Source organism: Vipera ursinii (assembly GCF_947247035.1).
Source record: "Vipera ursinii genome assembly, chromosome: 3".
NCBI lineage: Eukaryota > Metazoa > Chordata > Lepidosauria > Squamata > Viperidae > Vipera > Vipera ursinii.
Window position 1 is genome coordinate 188,020,370 of NC_139516.1, and position 25,582 is coordinate 188,045,951.

Here is a 25,582-nt window from a genome sequence, read left to right on the forward strand (position 1 = left end):
AAGCATCCGAATGTAAATCACAAGACCCTGGAGATGCTGCAACATTCCAGCTGATCGGCACTTCTTCTGGGCTCAGCATAAGCGCCAGGATCAGTGCCGAGCTGCAGCTAGAGCCTGGCGCCGATTCTGGCGCTTCCACTGAGCCCTGACAGCCCTGAAGAAGCGATGATCCTGGCGCTTCCGGTGAGCCCTGACAGCCCTGCAGCTCCAGGCATCTCTCGCTCAGGCTTGTGCGGTGCTGCCACCGGTTCAGCTCATTTCCCTTCCTGCTACCACTTTTCTAGGATGGTCGCGTACCACCTTCCAGGTGCCAATGTACCACAGGTGGTACCCGTACCACTGGTTGAAAAGCCCTGTCCTAGTGGACAATCACTTAAATATGAGCCAGCAGTGTGCTGCAGCTGCCAAAAAAGCTAACAGAGTGCTAGGTTGCATTAACAAAGGGATAAAATCAAGATCACGTAAAGTATTAATACCACTTTACAATGCCTTGGTAAGGCCATACTTGGAATACTGGACCCAGTTTTGGTCACGATGTAAAAAAGATGTTGAGACTCTAGAAAGAGTAGATAGAAGAGCAACAAAAGATGATTAGGGGACTGGAGGCTAAAACATATAAGGAACGGTTGCTGGAATTGGGTATGTCTAGTTTAATGAAGAGAAGGACTAGGGGTGACATGATAGCAGTGTTCCAATATCTCAGGGGCTGCCACAAAGAAGAGAGAGTCAAGCTATTCTCCAAAGTGCCTGAAGGCAGGACAAGAAGCAACAGATGGAAACTAATCAAGGAGAGAAGCAACCTGGAATTAAGGAGAAACTTCCTGACAGAACAATTAACCAGTGGAACAACCTACCTACAGAAGTGGTGAATGCTCCAACACTGGAAGTTTTTAAGAAGAGACTGGACAGCCATTTGTCTGAAATGGTATAAGGTTTCCTGCCTGAGCAGTGGGTTGGACTAGATGACCTCCAAGGTCCCTTCCACCACCACCACCACCATCGTTGTTGTTGTTGTTGTTGTTGTTGTTGTTATTGTTGTTGTTATTGTTATTATTAAAAATGCAATAGCATTACAATACAAAGCTGTAGTAGTGCTGATGTCTTTACAGAATCTATTTCTGAGGACCTTCTGAAAAAGTGATGTTTTTACTATCTTTCAGATGACTATAGAAGTGGGAGCCATACTCACCTCAAAGGGTCAAGGTGTTCCATGGGAGGGACCTTATACATAGAATGCCTCCAATTGAGATCCCTATTTTATTGCACCTCATGAAGGGAGGGATCTTTAGTAGACACTCCCTGATCACCCAGCTCTCTGGGTTGGGTGGACAGAATTTATCTTGGAAAGGCAGATTCGAGGACCTGAACCATCTAAGGCTTTATAGGTAACAACCAACACCTTGAATTGCACTTGGAAACATCAGGAGCCATGCAGGTCCTGCATTAGTGGTATAACCTCGCAATATGTACAGTACCGTAGCTATCCAGTAAGAGTATGGCCTGCTGCATTTTGGATCAGTTGAACTTTCCAGATGGTCTTCAAAGGGAATCCCACATGGAGCAAATTACAATACAATAATTCAATTGCTAGATGACGAGCACAAGTAACTGTTCTCAGTGCATCCTGTATTCTAGCAAAGTTACAACTGGAATTCTGACCAATGTTAGGCCAAAGGTCTCCTTGCCAGAACTTTCATCTGCTCTACTTGTATCCCAACTGTTCCCAGGCAAGCACAGAGACTCAAAATTATTATTATCCTGGAATAATTAGGCATTCCATCTTGCCTGGATTGTGTCTGAGGTCCTTGGCAGTCTATGAGTCAGATGAAATCCAGAAATAACTACTTTTATTTAGATTGGCTATGGTAACATACTCTTGCAAACAATGTTTCCTTTTTGATGCTTTGATAATGGATCTTCCCTTTCTCCATCAAATCATCCTCTTTGTTCTCTACATCAGGTCAGGACTTCTACCACATCCTCCATTCCTGTGTCTGCAGAGTTTGGTGTTGTATATTCTGGTGTATTGTACTTATGAACTGGTTGGACATAAGCCCTCTGCTGCCACCTGTTTATTGCGTTGCAGAGGCTCTTGACAAACATTGGGCATTTGACTTGATACGAAAACATAGATTTTCAGTTACTTTATTTGATGTTTATCATATTTCTTTTCAGATGTCTTAATTCCACATTTTACAAAGCTTTTCTTTGGCTGCATTACAGCAATCGTAAGTGGAATGATGTATGCCATATACCTTTCAACATACCATGAACGCAAATTCTGGTTTTCTGGTAGGCCGGTAAGGAATCTCAAACAATAAAGTCTGTTATTTTATACAAGCACAAGTTTGGCTCATGTATAAACAGATGTGGCAGTTCCTATAATGTCTAGGATATCTGACATAGAATATTTAACCTAGCCATTGGTTCGTGGACAATGAGGGACCTAATCGAAAGCATACTGTATGACAGCCATAATTGCCTATCACCAGTCTAGAGTCAAGGTGGAATGATAAGCTGCATAAAGTAGGTTTCTTAGTTTTTCTTATCAAATCCTTAATTGTTTTTCTTTGAAGAGGTTAACATTCCCTTTCACCTCAGATGACAATGAATTTATAGCTTCTGTCCTGTGTTCTTGGCATTCTCTTATTGAAGCGTGCATGGGTGCATCACAGGTACAAAAAACAGATTCCCATTTTCAGCCTGTAAAGTATACTTCAGAGCCTGTTGAGTTTCCTGTGAACCACTAAGGAAAAAACAGAGCTGTCTCAATACAGACCCATTAATATCACAGGAAGCTGAAGCCATAGCTCAAGAGAGCTTTGGTCAGCCTATAAAAGGATCCCGTTTGGGGACTGCAATCCCATTTTTTAAGCATCTGAAGCAAAGTTGGAAAAGATCTCCCTAAAGCTCTTTAGAGCTTCTTCGAGTCTGAGTTACTTGGTAGGCCAAATGAAAATGGGCAATGTGTCATTGATATGAGACGAACATTCACATCATTATTGTAAGTTAGCTGTTATGTTCTTATGAAACTGTAGCTGTAGCCCTGAGCTATCTAGCATTCATTAATGGAAATTGCGGATTCATATTTTCCCATGATTTGTTATAAATATAATCCATCTACAGTATCAATGAGGAATAGGTAATTTGTGGGTGGATGGGTAACAACTTTTTAAAAAATAAAATACGATGCTCAAAGACCATCCTCTTTCATTAGCATCATGAGTGGGTGAAATTTGCTTTTGGAGACTATTTTGTCTGCTGAGTTAGTTGATTCTTCAAAAAAAAAGATTTGATATTTTAAGCAAGTCTGATGGTCTCTTTTTTATTGTCCATTTGAAAATTTGGGGGAAATTTGTGAATGGGTAGATTGTAGAATTGTGTTAGCATGTTCTTTGTGTCCTGAGAAAGGGACTTGGGAAGTCATGTTATTCCCAGCTTACTCATTCTTGTACTTTTTTCCTCTAGGAACTTGAACGAGAAATCACGTTTCAGGGTGACAGTGCCATTTACTATTCATTTTACAAAGAACTGTTAAAAGCCTCCTCTTTTAAAAAAGGTAAGGCAAATACACTCGCTAAATAGTAACTTAGCAGAAATCTACAGCATGCACCATCTTCTTATTGCAAATGTTCAGGCTATATGGAACCTTGGGACAGATTGAAAGATTATGTGACTCCAAATTTACATATGTACTTCAGTGCAGTCAGAGTTGACAAAGCTTTTATCTCTTCCGTAGGATCTCATTTGTAATCTTATTATTCCAGTTATTTATGAAAACCTAGCCCATGGATTAGGTTTAGACTAAAGAGAGATAATAATAATAATAATAATAATAATAATAATAATAATAATAATAATAATAATAATAATAATAATAATAATAATAATAATAATCATAATCATAATAATATAAAGTTGGAAGGGACCTTGGAGGTCATCTAGTCCAACCCCCTGCTCAGGCAGGAAACCCTATACCATTTCAGGCAAATGGCTGTCCAGTCTCTTCTTAAAAACCTCCAGTGTTGGAGCATTCACCACCTCTGGAGGCAGGTTGTTCCACTGGTTAATTGTTCTAACTGTCAGGAAGTTTCTCCTTAGTTCTAGGTTGCTTCTCTCCTTGACTAGTTTCCATCCGTTGCTTCTTGTCCTGCTCTCAGGCGCTTTGGAGAATAGCTTGACTCCCTCTTCTTTGTGATAGCCCCTGAGATACTGGAACACTGCTATCATGTCACCCCTCACCCTTCTCTTCATTAAACTAGACATACCCAATTCCAGCAACCGTTCCCTATATGTTTTAGCCTCCAGCCCCCTAATCATCTTTGTTGCTCTTCTCTGTACCCTTTCTAGAGTCTCGACATCTTTTTTACATCTTGGTGACCAAAACTGGATGCAGTATTCCAGGTGTGGCCTTACCAAAGCATTGTAAAGTGGTATTAGTACTTCACTTGATCTTGATTCTATCCCTCTGTGTGACTCAAATCTGGATGATGATCTGAAGCTCATATGAATCGCTATGAGGTGATACACATGAGCTCCTAAAGGAAGAAAAGAAAAAGAAAAAAGTCCACAGACAATTAGGGAGACTTCAGATTTAATAAAAGCAATGAAATTTAAAAACATAAGCGTTACATGAGATTTCTATATCCCTTTTCTCCAGGAGATCAGCACAACCTACACAGCATTCTCGTCTCCAATTATAGCCAAACAACAACTCTACAAGTTAGCTGGGCTGATTCAAAATCATCCAATAAGTTTCCCATGGCTGATATTGATCTGACCCGTAGTTTCCCCGGTCTTAGTCCAGTATACTAATCACTCTATCACATTGGCTCCTAGTAGACTATATCTTTACATTGTACTTCTGTCTGTAGTCTAGTGCCAGATCTGATACTGAACGTTAAGTAAAGAGCTAGATTTCGGGGCAGACATAATTAAATTTGTCCCCTTGGAGTGGTGGGCCTATGGATATAACTTTCTGTCAAATTGCCATGATCATGGGGTGCAGTCATCAAACTTTAATCTGGCTGAATACTTTCAGAAACAAGCAAGAATAGATTATTTCCAGATAATCAAATGTCTTTTATATTCTTCCTATTTTTACGAGATGGCATCTAGGAGCTTTCTATAGCGGATGATGATGATAATGATCAAGTAGCCTTTACAGGATAGCACAGGCAAATATGGTAGGAGCATAAGACAAACCTGTGGGACAGCTTATCTCCAATAGTTTCTGCCCATCTCAACAGAGTGGGCGTGCTTTGAGCTCCCTGTATGAAGCCATGTTAGCTTATTTGATCTGTTGGAGTATCTCTCCAATCAAACATTGTTTTCTCCCCGATCCTGATGGCCACAACCCTGTTGATTTTCCATTGGCTGTTCTATGCTGAGAGGTTCTTAAGAGTGTCCACAATGCCTCTGTACTATGTTGTTGGTTGCCTTCTTTGTTGGCTGGTTGGTTGGTTGGTTGAATATTATCATTGGTGTTAGCCAAACTAGAGTCATTTGTTGAGATGACCAATTGGACAGCCAGATATGTCTTTTAAATATAAATAAATAAATACTGTAATATGGACAGCTGGGTTATTTGTTTTGTTGGATACAACTATTTGTGCAATAATAGGAAAAAAAATCTCCTTGCCTCCTTCACTTGCAGGTATTCATCAGCTTATGCATGACAACAGGACCCTGTCGCTAAAAACAATGAATACTGTACGACAGATGACTTTGTATCCAGAATTGATCGCCAGCGTTTTATATCAGGCATCCGGCAGTAAAGTATGTACCTTTTCCTTTTTGTCATCTTGTGTGATGGAACCTGGAAGGTCCTCTGCCTAAAAGAAACAGGCTTGCTTTGTTTCAGACTATTACTTGAATGCCTGGAGGCCAGGTGAAAGCAATATGAGCTATCAAGAGGCCACCTTACTTTGCATTGAGAGTACTCCATTTGCTTAGAAAAAAATGCAGCTTGCTCCTGTATGATTCCTCCTGTGCCAAGTTAGTTAAGAAAGCAAAAAAGTGTAAGAGGCTAATGATGCTGGGGTCATACTCAAGATCAAAACTGGCAATCCCAGTCTTACGGTAGCAAGAATTTGGGGTCAGCCCATAGAAAAAGAGGTTCTGGGCTGGCAAATTCTATATTTGTATCGTGATTTTATTATGAATTCATTAGCTAATCTTTGTCAAACCACTCTTTTGTTAACTTCAGTTCCTGTTTGGGTGAGTCTACAGGTTTTGCTAGCAAGGCATAGATTGGCAGTTTATTTATTTATTTATTTGTTTGTTTGTTTTTATAAACCGCCCTTCTCCCGAGGGACTCGGGGCAGTGTACAGAGTAAGGTAGGCAAACATAATGAAACAGTACTGAAAAACAATAAACAAAACAAACTGGGACCCCAATTAGAGCAATCAGGCCAGGCCGGACTGCTGGAATAGGTAAGTCTTCAAGTTGGTAACTGCATTTTAGATTATTCCATATTGGCGTTTTTCAGAAGGCTAACACCCATATTGTATTATCATGCATGCACTTCACACTGAATTTTGCGAGTCAGCTCTCCTGCATGAATATAGGGAGGAGGTGGGGCCTGATGTCGCAAGCAGCCTCTGGCTGCAGTGAACTACTGAGGGGAGCTTTCTGGGTCATCAGCAGATCAAAGTTTGAGAGTCACTGTGAAGCAGTTTAAATATTTCAATCTCGTGGATGAGGATTAAATATGATATAGGTGGTGAGTTGAATCTACGCTATCGTTTCAGAGTCTAATGAGACAGGTGTGCAGAGCTCTTTAAGGCCAAGGAATACATTTGGTCTTTGGGTTGGTATAATACTCAGGTGCAATATTCTAAAAATTAAACCTTCATTTGAAATAATGTATGTACAACTTAAGTCATGTAGATTGTCCACACGTATGGCTGCCCCATTCAGTGTCCATTCAAAGTTGTGATGGTGCTGAAAAAGTAAACTTACAACTGGCCCACAAATATGTGGCTGTCACAGCATACCACCATCACATGACCACATGATTTGTGACCTTCACAGCCAGCTTCTGGCAAGCTTCAAGTCACAATCACGCTAAGTGATGTTGCACTTAACAATTTACAGTGATTCACCTAATGACTGCAGTGGAATTGATATAATAATTCCAGTGTGGTCACATGAGCAGTGGAGTAACAGTCAGTAAGTGAGTGCTATCTGTAATTACACTAATTAAATAGTACTAATGTGATTGTTTTCCACAGGAAATAATCTTGTCTGGAAGACCTCATCCAAAGCCCCTGTCCTTCAGGTTAGGCAGACCTAGAGTACAGGTAGTCCTTGACTTACGACCACAATTGAGCCCTAAATTTATGCTGCTAAGTGAAATATTTGTTAAGTGAGTTTTGTCCCATTTTACAGTGGTTAAATTAGTGAATCTGGCTCCCCCATTGACTTTGCTTGTCAGAAGGTCACAAAAGGTGATCACGTGGGACACTGCAACTATCATAAATGTGAGTCAGTTGCCAAGCGTCTGAATTTTGATCATGTGATTGTGGGGATGCTGCAAAGATCAAAAGTATGAAAAAAGGTCATAAGCTAGTTTTTTCAATGCCGTTGTAACTTTGAACGGTCACTAAATGAACTGTTGTAAGTCAAGGACTACCTGTATAGACTCCTCTAATTGAGGAAGGGAACCTGATTAGTTCCTTTCTTCCCTTGCAGCGCTTTTATCTTTGCCGATACTTTTCCAGGGAGTCTTTCCATCTTTTTTCAGAAAACACAGAAGGCAGGCCCTTATTTTGGCAGTGATAGTCTTCTTCCCTGCAGCCGCTAATATTCACTGATTGAAGAAAGGGTATCCTGAATCTCATCTGCTATTATCATTGAAGATACATCTAAGGGGGAAAAAGAACTTTCAAAAAGTGGCAGAACTGGAATTATTTTTATGAGAGTTTTCGGTACCCAGATGACAACATTTAGTCATGATTTGGCCTTTCTTTGTTTACATAAGATGATGGTCTCTTGGGGCTGCAGGAAGCTGTTTCCCTTGATAAATTTCAGTTGAGATGGTCTGACTATCATTTCAGTTAACATATGTTTATAAAACAGCATTGATCTTTTACTTTTCAGGAAGTTATTGAGCCGGTCTATTTTTACATTGGCATAGTATTTGGGCTACAGGGCATCTATGTGACTGCACTGTTCGTAACCAGCTGGCTTATGAGTGGGACTTGGCTAGCAGGGATGCTGACTGTTGCCTGGTTCATTATTAACAGGTAAAACAAATACTTATCTTCTCACTGCAGTGCAGTCTTAAAATGCCAGATTTGCCACTTTCAACTTTTAGGACAAAGTAAAGATGAAAGCAGCTATGGGTATTTTCCAGACTAAATCTCTCAGATAACTTTCTGGAATGGTGTACCTAATTTCTTCTTGGTAGACTTCAAGGGAATATATTAACAAATATAGTAAAAAAAAAATCAGGCAAAGCCAGCCTCCCATTGGCTTGCTTATTTATTTATTTATTTATTTATTTATTTATTTATTTATTTATTTATTTATTTATTTATTTATTTATTTATTTATTTGGTTTATATACCGCCCTACTCCCGAAGGACTCAGGGCGGTTTACAAGGCAAAATTTAAAAACAATACAATATAAAATTAAAATTAAATTAAGTCTAGCCCCCAAAAATTAAAATCACAATTTAAAAACATTAAAACCCCTCAGTCCAGACCAGGTAGCTCAAAGAGCCAGTTTTTTAGGTCCCGGTGAAATGAACGAAGGTCGGGGGCAGTCCGGAGTTCTGTTGGCAGTTGATTCCATAGGGCAGGCACGCCCACAGAGAATGCCCTCCCCCTGGGGATCGCCCGTCGGCAATCCTTGACCGGCGGTACCCTGAGGAGGCCCTCCCTGTGGGAGCGCACAGGATGATGGGAAATTGACGCTGGCAGCAGGTGCTCCCTCAGATAATCCGGACCCATGCCATTTAGGGCTTTAAAGGTCATCACCAGCACCTTGAATCTCACCCGGAGGGCAACTGGAAGCCAATGCGGCTCGTGGAGAAGAGGTGTTACATGGGAGTATCGGGAGACTCCCATCACAACTCGCATGGCTGCTTTTGGAACTGTGGATGACTATTTCATCCTCTTCAAGGATATTTCTTTTATCACTGAACTCTTGTTTTCTTGCCTTAACAAAGCAAGCAGCTGGGATTGGTGAAACCTTAATGGAATGTTCTATTGGCAGATATGTATGCAGTTTCCATTGAGTAATATTTTCTGATTGGAATTATTGGAAGAAAAATACTTCTCAAGTTGTTATGACTGATCATCTGTTACTAACATTTGCCTGTTTGATAGAATGAGAAATACATTGAAATTCATTGCAGTTGACATTGTGCTGCAGTTGTAGTGATTTCTCCTTCAAATCAAGGTTGAATCATCATCATCATCATCATAATAATGTTGGAAGGTACTTTGGAGGTCATCTAGTCCAACCCCCTGCTCAGGCAGGAAACCCTAATACCATTTCAGACAAATGGCTGTCAAAATCTCTTCTTAATCCATTCTTAATGATTAAATAGACATATTCCTGTTTTTTCTCAGTATCATACAGAAGTGGTTGTTGTGGCTTTCTCTGAGAATACATTTTTTACTTCCAAGTTTACCTTACAAAGATAGAATTTTCTACTGGTCTCTTATTCAGATATTAAGTTTTTTTCAAGGTTGGCAAGTGAAAAATGGTATCTACTTTCAGTGGAACGTGTTTCTAGCTATATAAAGCTTGTAAATTAAATAAGAAGACTATGATCAATCCCCAATCCTCACAATCATACTGCATAATTGAATATTCATGTTATAAAAGAAAGTCAGTACATTGGTTTTTTTCTGCTTGCTTTTTAGAGCGGACACAACAAGAATAGATTATTCAATCCCGGCTAGGGAGAACTGGGCTCTGCCATATTTTGCTTGTCAAATTGCAGCTCTAACAGGCTATTTAAAGAATAATATAAATTCCTCCGCTGAGGTAAGAGAAAAGTGTTTGAAGTGGAAATAAAACAGTAAAAAAATGATTTTAAAAGGATGTAAAGTAGAATTATTGGTGGGTCAAAATAACTTTGGGTCAATATGCTTTTGAGAGAATAGAACCAGTTTTGTGTTTGCTTCTTGTACATTTGGTTTTTTAGAAAGATATCCGTGTTTGGTAAAGCATATTATTCCTTCTGAACCAGGAAACTATTTATTTTGAAAGTGTGGTCATATTCTGCCAATCTCTGCTGTTAAAACATCTGACCTTGAGTTTGTTTGTGGTAATTATGACCTCTTGCTGGAATTCTCTTCCTCCTGATTCTTTTTTTCAAAAGAGATTTCCAACATTTTGCTTTGCAACAGTAAGTTCAAACATTGGGCTCTTCCATACTGCTGCCTTAAGCTACGTGACTCTTGTGTGAAAACTGCCTGTAAATGAAAGTGGCTTGAGAAGTCGTGCTCCATATTTAAAGCCCCTCCTTTGTTCTGGCTGCAGAGATAGACTAATGTTCCATTTGGACTTTGCTAGTCCTTGGTTTCTAGATTCCCCTGCTTTTTTGCCCCTCCCACCTGTGCCAGGAAGACAAGTGCAACCACTTTCCTTTCTGTGGGCAAGTATTTGAGGCCCTGTAGTTTCCATTGATAGATCTTTTGTATGACACTTTTCCCTTTATAAAGGGACGCGGTGGCTCAGTGGGTTAGGACGCTGAGCTTGTTGATCAGAAGGTCGTCCCAGCTTCTGCCAACCTAGCAGTTCGAAAGCACGTAAAAATGCAAGTAGAAAAATAGGGACCACTACAGTGGGAAGGTAACAGCGTTCCGTGCGCCTTTGGCGTCTAGTCATGCCGGCCACATGACCACAGAGACGTCCTCGGACAAGCGCTGGCTCTTCGGCTTTGAAACGGAGATGAGCACCGGCCCCTAGAGTTGGAAACGACTAGCACGCATGTGCGGGGGAACCTTTACCTTTACCTTTTTTCCCTTTATACCTGACACTTTTCCATTTGTTGTGCCTGTTGGTAGACAGAGCAGTAGAGAAGAAGATCCCATTGTCTTACCATTCCCCCTATCACTGGTGCAAAACGCTTGTCAGTTTTACTTGGTTAAGAAAAAAACAAAAGAAAAGAAAGGTCCACTGCTTCTCTCACACTGAAGCAAAAACTTGAATATTACTGTCTGCATATTACTGGCCCAGCAATCTTATCTAGCCAAACTTGTAATTAATCACTTGGAATTAAGACACGCAGTGGGCAGGGGGCCAAAAAGAGCAGAAATGAGGAGAGGTGGCTGCATAAAAGCAGCTGGACACCTCGGTACTTCGCCAATCCACTGCTAAAATTACAGTGTGGGGGGGGGAGAGTTCACCAATTACTGTCTCTTCAGATGGAAGCAGGCAAGCAGCCCAGCAGTGCCTGTGGAAAGAAGCAACCAGAGGAAAATGTGAATTCCTGCATACCGTGGCCAGATTGCATTTAATGGAGTTTCTGATTAGATCCATCTGGAAATGCACTCTTAACAAAACTCCCAAACAATTCTACCTTGTCTTTCCCAATATACATTCAAAGTTCCTAAGTTTAATTGGCTATTTGTAATGCACTTTAAAACATCGTTTCCCTTTTCTTCTCCTCCTCTTTCTCTTCCTTCTTATGCTCTTTCTCAGAGATTTTGCTACCTGCTGGTCAGTGCTTCAACATACACTTTTATGATGATGTGGGAATACAGTCATTATCTATTGTTTATCCAAGCGGTCTCTCTTTTTCTGCTTGATGTCATAGGGTTCACACAGACAGAGAAGGTATTTGGACATTCCAACACATTCATTATATACGTTTAAATTCAGATTCTGCTTTGTTTTCTTTGCCTTCAATAAACTCCATCTGAAGGATTGGGGTGGACTTGGGGAAAAAAACAGAGGACAGAGGGCAAATTATTGTGCAGCTGCAACTCAGAATTTTTAAAAAATCAAGGCACGTTGATGTTTTATTTCCCTATCCATAGGTGCATGAAATATATAAAATCTACCTGTTTTCCCTCTTCTTGGGATATGTGTTGCAATTTGAGAATCCAGCTTTATTAGTATCTCCGTTATTAAGCTTTGCTGCCACAGCCTTGCTGGCAAAATACCTTCAGGTAACGTTGGAGACATTATTGTAGTTATGCACTTCTCTGTATTAAGGTTTCTATCAAGAAATAAACAGGTCTGTTGCTTTTTTGTAGATGAATATGAAAAAGGGAACTCTTCTTTCAAGGATGCTGAAAGTCATCTATTTTTATTTGGTATTCACGGTCACAGTGACTTTGAATCTTACAATGAAGGTAATCTTTATCTTTAAAAACTTTCATTTAATTGTGCACAACAATACAAGTAAACCATATGTAAATTCCAAGAGGACGAAACTTCTGATAAAACTATTTCCCAGTGGGTTTTTTTAAACTGGTAAAATAGTTAATGGACTAAGTCAGCCAAACTTCTCTGAATAGTAGAGTTATAGGAAAGAAAATGGAACATACAAGGATACTAGATTAGAAAATACTAGAGTGGAGTAGTAAAATGATATTAAAATTCCTAATATGTCTAAGCTGCTTTTTTACATACATAAGGTGTTGATGGGAAAATTTGGGCATGGGGGCATGTGTGAGTGGAGTTAAAACAAGGATGTAGTGGGCTGCTTCCAAACTCCAGCCAACTTTTTGATTAGCAAGTATAGTAAAAACAAAGGCTACTCAAGCAAAAACATAAATACCTGCCACAAAGCATCATTAACCAGTTTTGTAGTATAATATACAGGTAGTCCTTGACTTACAACTGTTCATTTAGTGACCGTTCAAAGTTATGCCACTATAAAAGTGACTTATGACTATTTTTCACACTTATGACCATTGCAGCAACCCCATGGTCACATGATCGAAATTTGGACACTTGGCAGCTAACTCATATGACAGCTGCAGTGTCCCAGGATCACGTGATCACCTTTTGCAACTGTCAGAATCCATTTATATCCCATTCATAAAACTATCTGTATGTTTCTAAAATCTTATACCATTCCCTGGATTCTGCCATTTTTCAAAGGAGAAGAGAAGATGTTAATAGGTGCAAGGATTGTTTATTCAGCCTGCCGGGAGGCTGTCTTCAAAGACCAGGGCAAGTACCTTTGAACTGAGAACAACAAAGGAAGGGGGGGGGAAGAGATCTGGTTTGTATCTCCAATTAGAATCTAAAAAGGAAGGAGGTAAAGGCATGGGAAGATCCCTCTTTCCCATGGAAGGGTTTGACACCTGAATTTTCATTGATCCAGGACTGACCAGATGGTTTGAGGGGAGGGGTTTGACTCCGGACTCTTTAAAAGTACCAATCTGTAACACAATTTCAGATCCTGTCTAGTATTCCATCACCAAATATGTTTTAGTAAAAGCTCCTTTTGGATAATTCCTGTTTCAAGAGTTCTTTCTTTCCTAAGATGTGAATTGGGGTGGGTCCTGACAGCAACCTTCTGACAAGCAAAGTCAATGGAGCAGTCCGAATCATTTAACCATGTTGCTGACCTAACAATTGCAGTAAGTCACTTAACAACTGTGGCAAGAAAGGTTGTAAAGTGGGGCAAAACTCACTTAACAACTGTCTCATTTAGTGACAGAAATTTGGAGTTCAATTGTGGTTGTAAGCCGAGGACTACCTTCTATATTTATTGAAAAACTGCTAATAGCTAATGAAATTTCAAATGAATTCCTTATATTCCCAGTTTTTGCAGATAGACCCATGCTCTTACCTCTCCAGTAAGATTTTTAGTAATCATGTTTACAAGACTCCATCCTCTTGTGGTCTCTTTTTAAAGGGATCTCCAGATTTTGTTGGACTCCATGGCTGGGTGAAGAACACAGAAAGAAGATAGAGCAACCATATTTGACAGATAAAGGCTTCCCTTCAGTCTTTGTTACATAAATTTGTTTTATGTTAGAAAATGTAATGCCAGTAATCAAATGATACTTATCTAATCTCATATAATTCTGTTATCTGAAAAGAATGCTATCTATATGCAGTGTGTCTTCCCTTTTTCAGACATTTATTTCCCATAAAGAAAATGAGCATGTAATTAAAGTCCTAGAAGCAAAATTGGGATTGAATACAAATAAGTAAGTTTGAAGTAACGATCTATCTAATTGCAAAATAATTATTTTTATTTTAATACCTGTATATGGTGATAGTTTATAAATCAAATAAATAAGCATAATTCTAAAAGGTATGGGTAAAATGGGTATGTTTTGAGTTATGCTCTAAATTTTAACAAAGGGGAATCCAACCTCTGCTCAAACAACACATACTTATTAGACAGCATTTTTAATTTGGTTTCCAAAAGGGATTGGTGGTACTTAACAGTGTAGTTGTAGTATTCTCAAAAGCTGATGTTTCCTGTGACTGCTTCCGCTGCTGCACTTTTAATGGTGCAGACAGGTGTTCCATTGACACTTCAAGGCCTTTGAGAGATCCAGTGAGAATCCCTGCACGGTCCTTATAATTATGTGCTAGAAGCACTGGATGAGGGCATTGCATCAGCTTTGAGTATCTTCTCTGCCCACACCTAGTAGCAGTTAACATAAGCAGATACTTAGTTAGCAGCTGGGACATCTCTGGGCTTTTTTAAATGTATGCTTCTGTCCTTGAGGAAATGCTGTGAACTGTGCAGGCAAAGTCTTAGAAGCCAGAATAATTGCTGAATAAAGATGAGTCTCTAGTCCTCTGTAAACCAATGTTCTACTACCAGTAAGAACACAATAAATTACCAAGCAGCAAATGGAGAATAATTTTATATATTCCTTTTGTTTGCTATGCTTTATCCTTTTTTTCTTGTGGAACGTTTCTAATTCCAATTCAATCAGCCCTGATCATTAAGCATGCTGCCTAGGGTTGATAGAAATAAGAACTCAGCATCATCTAGTGGGCTTCCACAAAACATGTCTTTTTTTTAAAATCCCATTTATATCCCACCCTTCTCCGAAGACTCAGGGCGACTTACAATCTAAAGCACAAATCAATGTGCTTAGCAATAGCCTTCATTCTATGTATATGCCTGCTTATTAGGGCTTTCGCCCCCCCAAGCAGCATTATTACAAAGTCAGCTTAATTGCCCCCAACAATCTGGGTCCTCATTTTACCTACCTCGGAAGGATGGAAGGCTGAGTCAACCTTGAGCCTGGTGGGACTCGAACCTGCACTAATTGCAGGCAGCTGGTGTTACTTAAGGAGGCATTATGTCTTATTTAGTGAGAGATCTCAGGAGTAGCTTGTAGTTAAGTGAGGACTGTAATCTCAAGGGAGAAGCTAAAAGACAGATTGAGGAGTTAAACGGAAAACACTGCAGAAGTAACTGGTAGAGAGAGACGGCAAGGGAGGAAGCAAATGGAACATTTGAGAAAAAAAAAGAAACATGCTTGTGTACTGGGAAAGAAGCTTCAACTGAGAGCATCAAGTTGTCTTTCTGCAAAGGAGGGAAATGCTCACAAGCTGTGAGGGTGGAAAAATTCTGGATAAAATATGGGTTGAATAGATTCAAGCCAAACATACATCTGGCCCCTGGAAAACTTAAGAGTGGTCCCCAAGACTTTCCAAAACATGCCTTCAAATCTTAATTTTAAGGCATCCAAAGAAGAAAATTATTCAGCAACTGTGAAAAAAGCATTTTAATTAAGGTGTACATTAACTTACAGCACATTTATAGCTATACACTCTTCTTTATTCTCATTGTTCTACTTTGGAGAATATCCCTAGTTTGCCATTGAAAGGCCAAACTGAGCATCTCTGCTTTAGATGATGATTTTTCTAAACAGAGTTTATAGGGAAAATGGGCAGCATAAAAATTTAACAAATAAATAAATAAAACTGGGGAAATAAAGCCTTATAAACGGCTGGTTGCTTGCTCTTTTAAACATTTATTTTGGTGGAAAATGAAAACATATTGAGGGAATAGCCTTTTCCATGCAAATCAAGTCAGTACAACACATTATTCTGATTGGCTGGGATCATGTCTGGTTATTTAATGTATTCACTTTCACTGACATTAACAGGAACTTCACAGTTAATTGGCTGCTTTGTCAAGAGTCACTTCAGACACCATCCCAAGATTTCTTCTTGCGGCTCACTCATTCTTCACTATTGCCATTCTACATTTTGGTGCTAATTATTTGCCTTGCTTCTGTGGGTCAGGCTTCCTTTAGGAGAATGGGGTAAGTTGTTTTTTTTTAATCAAGTTTCATTTTTTCTTCCATAGCTTTTGTAGATGCTAGTTGATTGATGTAAGTGATACACCCATTACATATTGCATAAGAGGCTTCCAAGCTGAATAAAGTGGTAGAGTTAAATTTGAATTCTAACTTCCTTTGCATATGGTATAAGCCACAGGTCTGCAACCCGTGGCTCCGGAGCCGCATGTGGCTCTTTCAACCATCTCCTGCGGCTCCCAGTCCTCTGCCATGTGCAGTCCCCCCCCCAAAAAAAAGTGGGACTAAAAAAGTTCAACCAATCAATTCAAATATGCAGGGTAGGTGCATATCTTGCCTTGGCTCCACTCTTCAGTCAAACCCTGTTCTGCGCATGCGCACATGTACGCGCATGTGCACACATTTTTTGCGGCTCCCAGTTTTTCCTTTTGTGAGGGAACCGGTTCCGAGTGGCTCTTTCATTGTTTCAGGTTGCTGACCCCTGGTATAAGCTATGATATTTGCATGGTACATTTGCATATATGTTTAATGCTTTTATCCTTCATCTTCAAAATTAGTCAGAAAGATGAGCTGTCTTTGTGTTTCTTGTAGACTTTCTTCCATTTTCCCCCTCAAATACTTCCAGGTCTATAATTGGACCCTGTTGCAAATACCTTATGACTATTTTAAAAAAAATCTTAATGTTAGAAAGCATTTATAGATAAATAGAAAAATCCAAGAATTTGTGATGAGTTCTTGAACTGGGCAGAATTCACTATCCATTCACATTCTGTTTATTGATCAATACGTTACAGTACATATTTAGAATGCCTGGAAGTGTTTGAACCTTATTCTGTCCTTGGTAACTCCTTTGCTACATCGTTTTCTTGAATTATTGTTAAGACATCAGAGTTTAGATTTAAGAGAAAAACATAACGAAGAGTGCAGTTGTTGGGTCTGACAGGTCATTTAATTGTCAAGCAGACTCCATGAGAGAGAGGTGTGTGATGATTCGTCTTTTCTCTTTCGATGCCACAGCAATAAACAAGTCAACAATCCAACCACACATGAGAGCGGGATTGGTGAGAGACCAGAAGTAGCCTACCATATATTGCACACAGTTTCCTTGGGGCTGCTTTCTATGATGATGGAAGGGTGAGTCTGTGAGAAGGCTGCATGGATTTATTTTCACTGGGAATGTGGAAGATACTACTGTTTATATTATACATATGGATTTTAAAAAAATTCTCTGGACATGGATAACAGGGGTTATGATTTTTAAAGAAATACTTGTGGCTGGTTAATAACAGGCTTGAATTACAAGCACCTTTATATGGAAGAGGATTTAAGCAGGGAGACTTGCAGTGGGAATCTGTTTAAGTGAATTTCTCATTGTTACTTCTGTACTCATCAAAGTGTGTTTAGCATAAAGGTGAGAATTAGTAACACAGTAGATCCTTCCATTCCCCACCATCCAGTCAGAGCTTAAGAAGCTTCTTGGATGAGAAGCGAAATGTCTTCAAAGAAAAACAAGGAAGTCAAGTTGCCTTTTGAAAAAGCACCTTTGGGACTCTTAGAAAACAGAACTTATATGTTGCCCTTATATGTGAGCGAACAGATATGGTGGGGAAACATTAACTGCTGTTCCTAATTTAGGGAAAAATACAGAATCAAGACCACATTTCTGAATAACCAATGTTCATATTGATAGGGTAGTAGTATTGTTTTATTGTTTAGTATAATATGTGATATTACCCAACCTTAAAGAAAAGTCACACATAGGTGAATCTTCCAGGGACTTGCAAATCTTATAGGTACAAATAGCTGACATTCCTGTTGAGCTGAAACGATGGACCTTTGGGCACTGATAAATAAAAAGAATTGCTTAGATACGCATAGAATACACCTAGTTTTTTGGCACTATAAGAGGCTTGATCATCCTGATACTTGACATCAGAAGAAGAAGAGGAAGAATGTGATGCCATTTGTTCTTGACTTCTCAGAAACCACTGGTGCCAGTTGGTGCAAGGAAAGCGTTCATATAGTAACTGACTTTTACCTAGAAATCTACTTGCAAAGTTTGTTACAAATGCTCCACAGATTTCCGTTTTGCTTCTTGTTGGGGCACATGAAATTGGTTCCTATGAGGCTATCTTAGAATTGCAGAAGTATCAATATAGTGCAGATGAAATTTAAGTCTATTCTCATTTCTCAAGTTTGAGTTCAGAGGATTCTGCCAAACCTGTCCTTTTTGCCACATCGGTTCCACACCTTATCTTCTTTCTGGATTTGTATTGTTTCTCTAGAATGAAATATGTGTGGACTCCATATGTTTGTATGATTGCGGCATTTGGAGTCTGTTCCCCTCAGCTTTGGATGACTCTTTTCAAGTGGATCCGACTGAAAACTGTGCACCCTGTTCTGCTGGTGAGTTCATCTTGTTTATAGTGACTATAAGGAATGGCTGTATTTACCAGTAAGCATATAAAAAGATCAATGGGATGTATTCCTAAGTAGAATTGTAGCCCCAAGACATGTATAGTAGTGATTTGAAAGAATCTGCATGGGTGGAAACCAAAAATAAACTCCTAAACAATGTAACTATTTTATGTGTCTATTTACTCTTTTAGGCTCTCATTCTGAGTATGGCTGTTCCAGCTATTATAGGGTTTAGTTTGTGGAAAGAGGTAAGAATAGAATATTATATAAAATATAAATATTGCCTTTCCCCTTCTCCTATTAACTATGCACAGTATTGGAAGATTTAATGATACAGCTAATACTTGGTTTTGATACAGTTGCTATACAGTTATGTATAGCAATCTTGCACACAGAAATTTTCCTATAAAGACATTTAACCAAATGTCTTTACTTAAAACAGGACTTAAAATTGTAGATACTAGATAGTATTTTTTGTCTTAGCAGTGACTGGACTTGGCTGACCTTGGATTCACAAGCTATGCAAGATTGGCATTTGGATGAGAAATATCAATGAATACTAAGACAATAAGCTAGAGCAGTATTTCCCAACCTTAGCAACTTTGAGATGTGTGGGCTTTAACTCCCAGAATTCCTCAGCCAGCATACTGACTGGGGAATTCTGGAAGTTGAAGTCCACACATCTTAAAGTTGGCAAGATTGAGTAACGCTTTAGCTAGAATGAGAAGTATCCTGGAAGAAAGCTGTGGGCAAAGGTTTTTATATTGCTGCCAAGAAAATTGCATGAACTGGGCTTGAAGGCGGTTTTAGCTTGATCTCACATGCAATTCTAACAATGTTTTAAAAGGTTCTCTGAATGATATTGAATAACATAACAAAATTAGTACTTATATTAATAAGCTCTGAAATTTAACTAGATGTACTTGAGCCCCAAAGATGCATTTCTATTAAGGTGGGTTATGACAAAGGAAGTGAATTTTGCTATAGGTAGCAAATGGATTTTGAGCATGCAAAGTATGGTTTGATGGTAAAGCTAGAAAGGTGTTTTTAGTCCACTTTCCTGCATTATTTAAAGTTTTGTAATTTGTCTTCCCACAGTTCATAGCCTTGGTGCTTCCTTTTAGTTTTTTCCTAGGATAATGGCGGAACTCTCAGAGCTCCAAGAATTTTATGACCCTGATACTGTAGGACTCATGACCTGGATTAAGTAAGTAATCTTTTTTTTTCCTATCTGCTGTATATTTTGGTAATTCACAGTAATCATTCATCATATGGGGGGGGCCTTTGCCCAGGTTCGCCTGGTGCGCCAGTTGCGGCCCTATCTAGACCGGGATGCCTTGCGTACAGTCACTCATGCGCTCGTGACTTCTCGTCTAGACTACTGTAATGCTCTCTACATGGGGCTGCCCTTGAGGTCCACCCGGAGACTTCAACTGGTGCAGAATGCAGCCGCGCGAGTTGTCTTGGGGGTTTCCCGATACTCCCATGTTACACCTTTGCTCCGCGAGCTGCATTGGCTACCGGTTGCTCTCCGGGTGAGGTTCAAAGTGTTAGTGATGACTTACAAAGCCCTTCATGGCATGGGTCCGGATTACCTACGGCAACACCTGCGGCCGGCGTCAACTTCCCTCCGTCCAGTACGCTCCCACAGAGAGGGCCTCCTCAGGGTGCCGCCGATCAAAGAATGCCGATTGGTGGCCCCCAGGGAGAGAGCGTCCTCTGTGGGCGCGCCAGACCTTTGGAACCGCTTACCGGTCGAGCTCCGGATGGCCCCCGACCTTCGCTCCTTCCGGCGCGATCTCAAAACCTTCTTTTTCGAACAAGCTGGCCTGGTCTGATGGGATGGGGTTGGGTTTTTATAAATAGTTTTAATTTTAATATGTATTATTTATTACGGGCATAATGGTTTAATTACTTTTTAATTTTTGTATTCTGTTTTTTATTATGTATTGCCCTGTTCACTGCCCTGAGTCCTTCGGGAGAAGGGCGGTATAAAAATTAAATTATTATTAAATTAAATATAGTGGGTTCAAGAGTTCTTTCCCAAGTTTATCCAGGCTTCTTGCAAGCTATGCTATTCAACTTTTGGGAGTAGCTATAGAGCTGTTATCTGATCTAGTTTAATCACGAGCTTTAAATGATATACTATCATTTTCACATTTTTGAAATTTGATTATTACATGGTGATTGAGAAGGCTTTAGAACAGGGGTGGGCAATTGATTTTCCCATGCGGCCACATGGGAAATTGGGACTCTTCAGAAGCCAAACTAATAGGGCTGTTGCCACTATTGCCGCCACCATGGCCACTGCTGCCACCATTGCTATTACGGGCTACACAGGAGAGCTGGATGTGGCGCATGGGCCATAACAGACCATATGTGACCTGTGTGCCATAGAATGCCAGGTCTGCTTTAGAAACCATCTTGATACATTTGTACAAAGCATGGTTTCTTTAGCATTAATATTTGAATCAAGAACTCTGACTTGATTCCTTTTAAACAAGCCGGGAAGACAAATCAGCACGAAACAGTTCAGTTTACATGAGATAAGAAGGAAGGAGAAAATATCTATAGTTGACATGGGTCCAAACTGTTCAGCAGTTACAAAATTGTTTTAAGATTTATTGAAGTCATGGGCATTAGGTTACCAGCATTTCAGCAACTGAACTATTTCCTGTTAGAAATCTTTTGCCTCCTAAGTCAATTGGGTCAATCCTTTTGTAATTTCATTATAACGATTTTTCTATGAACTAGCAAGGAGGCAAGTCTTTTTACTTATTACGGGTGAGCTATTTATAAAAACACCATCTGGATTCTTACTATGAACTGAACTTTATATTCAGAAACAGGATCTGGCTCAAACAGGATTTCTGAATTCCACATGTGTCTTCATGGAATGTGTGAGAGAAAAAGGCCTTGGTGTTTTTTTTTTTTTGTTTTTTTTTTTACAGAAGACAGGCTCCTATTGCTGCTATCTTTGCTGGAAGTCCACAATTAATGGGTGTAATCAGACTGTGCACTGGATGGATGGTAACAAATCTACCCCTGTATAATAATGATGACCTGCAAAAGAGAAATGAAAATGTGAGTCTCCATTTATCCTAAGATAGCAGCTGCCTTACATGTAAAACTAAAACTGGAACTTTTTTTCAGATAACCTGAACTCAAATTTCATAGGTAAATAGATAATGTACAATACTCTTTCTCAATCTCAGAAACTTGTGGCAGCTGCTCTTTATCCAGGGGTCCAGATAGATCATTCACAGGAAGACACTGAAATCCATTCTGAAATTGCAGACATTTTTTTTAAAGGCTTGGTCCTATGTGTCACATTCTCCCATCTCTCTGCCCCCTCCATCTAGCTTTACTTTATATTCTGGGGAGCTTCTACATACTGTGGCCTATCCATAGGTAAAGGTTCCCCCGCACACACGTGCTAGTCGTTTCCAACTCGAGGGGCCGCTGCTCATCTCCGTTTCAAAGCCGAAGAGCCAGCGCTTGTCCAAGCACGTCTCCGTGGTCATGTGGCTGGCATGACTAGACGCCAAAGGGGCACGGAACGCTGTTACCTTCCCACCGTAGTGGTCCCTATTTTTCTACTTGCATTTTTTATGTGCTTTCGAACTGCTAGGTTGGCAGAAGCTGGGACGAGTAACAGGTGCTCACTCTGTTACACGGCACTCAGGATTCGACCCACCAAACTGCCGACCATTTGATCGACAAACTCAGTGTCCTAACCCACAGAGCTTCCCTATAGGCCTATCCATAAGCACTCCCTATAGCCGATCCAGCAATTCCTCACCTTTTTGGATTAAGCTGGGGAGAGGATGAGTGGTTTTGCCTCAAGCCCCCTCATCTTCTCTTCAGAAATGATAACCAGCTGCTGCTTCAAACATATATATTTTCATCTTCTTTTTAAATTACATTTAAAAAACTAAATATCTTTTAAATCCATAGATTTTTCAGATCTATTCCAAAAGATCAGCTGAGGATATCTACAAAATACTCACATCTTACAAAGCTACGTATCTGGTCATAGAAGATTCAATTTGCAATGAAGTTGGACCAGTGAGAGGATGCAGGGTTAAAGACTTATTAGATATTGCCAATGGTCATGTAAGTAGTAGTGTGACATAATTCATCCACCAGATTTGGTAGTTTACAGCAAAGGTTCCCAACCACTGGTCCATGGACCAGTACTGGGCTGCAGCATGCCAGCAACCAGGCTGCACAAAGAAGCAAAGCCTCATCCGCGAGATGCAGGTAGCACACAAAACCCTGCACTCTCCGGTCCGTGGAAAAACCTCTCTCCACGGAACCGGTCCCTGGTGCCCAAAAGGCTGGGGAGTTTACAGGATATATTACTAATTTGCATAATAAGTGTTTTACAAACCAGTGAGCCAAATTCAGTACATTTTCTCGGAAGCAAGATCCACTTACTTAATGGTGATTGCTACAGATAAATATTACATAGGATCTTGTGACCTATTCATCTGTATAACCTGTGTAAAATTCTGAAAAGCAGTCATAGAAGGTAATCACAGCTGAGCAGTGCATTGAAACCAAGTTCTTTTCATTTAGCCCAATGCTACAATGTGAATGCAGTATACATACATATATATATAGATGTATGTATATGTGTGTGTGCGTGTATACACACACACACACACACACACACACACACACGCTTGAAGTGAGACAGCAAATCGTTCAGGAACCAGTCATTCAACATTGTCTTAACTGGTCTCTAAGCAAGTAATCATAAATTGAACACTACTAGTATTGGTTAAGATTGTGGCCTAGGAATCAGAAGTCTCTGAATTCTAGTTCCTCCTTGGGCAAAACCAGCTGGATGACTTTGGGACAGTCATTCTCAGCCCACCTCACTTCACAGAATTGTTGTTATGGAGGAAATTAGAGACAGAAGTATTGGTATGAACGTCACCTTGAGTTGTGTACGGAAAAAAACAGTGAAATAAAAATCTAACAACCCCACCCCACCCCCCAAAAAATTAACTGGTTACATGCCTATAACATTCTTACTTTTAAAAATTGCTCCATTTTGTATAAAGTGCTTTCATCGGAACTTAATATCATAGTAATATTGCTACTCTCACATTGGCATTATAAACACAAATTTAATTAATCCCAATATACAATGTGTTTGATTCCACCCTGAAGTTAAATATGAATTTTGCTTGTTTATTGTTTTCTTGCTTTCCTCTAGGTTTATTATGAAGAAAATGACAGCTCAGGCTACTCAAAACACGGGCGGTTTTGTCAGGAGATCAAAATGAACTATTCGCCATATGTGAATTACTTCACACGCGTATACTGGAATAGGTCTTACTTGGTATATAAAATCAATTCTATAATATCTTTCCAGTCCTGAGAAATTTGCAGCTTATCTTTTGAAGATGGACTTTGCAGAATTTTTAAAAAGGCTGTATCAACAAACCTTTTTTCTATTGCATATAAATTGCAGATGCACACAAAGGCATATCACTGACTACATGCAAATTGCTTAGTGTATCCTGCATGACTACTGCAGATTAACTGGTACAACGAGAGAGAGAGATATGCTCCAGAACTATAGAAGATACAACTGTCTTCCAAGAATTAAAAGGCATTTTTCCAGCTTTTCAACTTTAATAACCTCATTTTTAACATCAATTTGATTTCAGTTGCATAGCAATTACTTTCTTAGTTATAATTATTTATGTTGGCAAATACAAAAAAAAAAGGGAAAAGAGAATTTGCTGGACGTTATTCTCCAGTTATACACATATATCTGGGTTTGGAAGTGGGATGGATAGGGAATGTTCTGCCATTTTCATCATTTGGAAATCCCATTATATTCCTGGAATTTGTTACAACGGAAAAAGTAGGGAGACAAGTGGCTAACAATGATAAGAGACAGACTGAGGAATAAGGCTGTGCAGGCTAAGCTGTTGGTGGACAGCAATTCTCTAATTGGGGCTTTTTTATTATTATTTTTAGTAGAGCATTATTATACTCTATGTTTGGTGAAAGCTTTGGTTTAGGTACCCAGTCAATAATAGTATTCTAAATAAGTTGAATTAAATAAGAAAGATTTCCTTTCAGTTCTGTAAACCATATATTTTAGGTATTCTTATATTCTATCTAAAAAGGTAATGAACCAACATAAAATGTAACCCTTTAATAAAAAAAGTTTGAAGGCTCATATTCTATCTAGAAGTTTAGCTTCAACTACTTGCCACTTTGTGGATTATTCTGTTAGTTGCTTATACTTTTTGTGTAATTATTGGCATTCATCATTTTGTCCTAGTCATTACCAGGACAAAGTATTCATTTTGGCTTAATAAGAGTATTCCACCCATTTGCTCTTCTAAGCCAAAATAAAAGATCAGATTTAGTTTATGGATATTGATGTATTTTGGTAGCTACAGTTAAATTTTGTTTCTTCCTTATTTCTTCATCCATTTGAATGTTGGAGCAAGCAAAACATATTTACATATTCATTTTTGTTGTATTTTTAAATTAAATTTGGGTTTCCGGCTTGACATCCGAATGTGGCAATTATCTGGTTAAAATATTTCTACAAAATGAAGTCTAAGTGAAACTATTGACCAAGCTAATAATGTAAGTTGGCTTACTTTCATAAAATAAAAGTTTTTTATTATGTTTTAGTACAACTTTGCTCTTTACATCTTTTTTATTTTTAAACTTTGTTTTCTATTTTTCTCTCTGCATTATTCCTGTTTTGGATCTCATGATCTTGAGTTAAAAAGAGTTATTTAAGTGTATGCCCTGAAGATGAAAAAGTATTTTATCCTAAAATTATTTTTTTCCTGACTTTAATATTATAAAATACTTAACTAAGTAGCCAGAGAGGAAAAAAATACTTTGAAAATATTTTATCATTGTTTTGTATGGGATTTTTAAGGGAAGCTAATCAATGCT

The 25,582-nt window shown here is 39.1% G+C and overlaps 1 protein-coding gene across 2 annotated transcripts in view; it reads left to right on the forward strand.

Annotated features, from left to right (window-relative positions):
- The window catches only part of DPY19L4 (dpy-19 like 4), a 34,968-nt gene extending 10,124 nt beyond the window's left edge, over nt 1–24,844 (forward strand). The window contains exons 3-19 of one of the 2 annotated variants that reach the window (XM_083359384.1): nt 2,176–2,300; nt 3,469–3,559; nt 5,657–5,778; nt 8,105–8,250; nt 9,881–10,004; nt 11,667–11,801; nt 12,005–12,136; nt 12,224–12,322; nt 14,064–14,137; nt 16,067–16,225; nt 17,183–17,353; nt 18,505–18,625; nt 18,829–18,885; nt 19,762–19,844; nt 21,589–21,721; nt 22,595–22,753; nt 23,865–24,844. In XM_083359384.1, coding sequence (XP_083215510.1) covers nt 2,176–2,300; nt 3,469–3,559; nt 5,657–5,778; nt 8,105–8,250; nt 9,881–10,004; nt 11,667–11,801; nt 12,005–12,136; nt 12,224–12,322; nt 14,064–14,137; nt 16,067–16,225; nt 17,183–17,353; nt 18,505–18,625; nt 18,829–18,885; nt 19,762–19,844; nt 21,589–21,721; nt 22,595–22,753; nt 23,865–24,029 — 2,096 coding nt within the window. In that variant the 3' untranslated portion in view covers nt 24,030–24,844. The remainder of the gene's footprint in view (nt 1–2,175; nt 2,301–3,468; nt 3,560–5,656; nt 5,779–8,104; nt 8,251–9,880; nt 10,005–11,666; nt 11,802–12,004; nt 12,137–12,223; nt 12,323–14,063; nt 14,138–16,066; nt 16,226–17,182; nt 17,354–18,504; nt 18,626–18,828; nt 18,886–19,761; nt 19,845–21,588; nt 21,722–22,594; nt 22,754–23,864) is intronic. The other variant, XM_083359385.1, reaches the window with a different exon arrangement.
- Nucleotides 24,845–25,582: the final 738 nt, after the last annotated feature.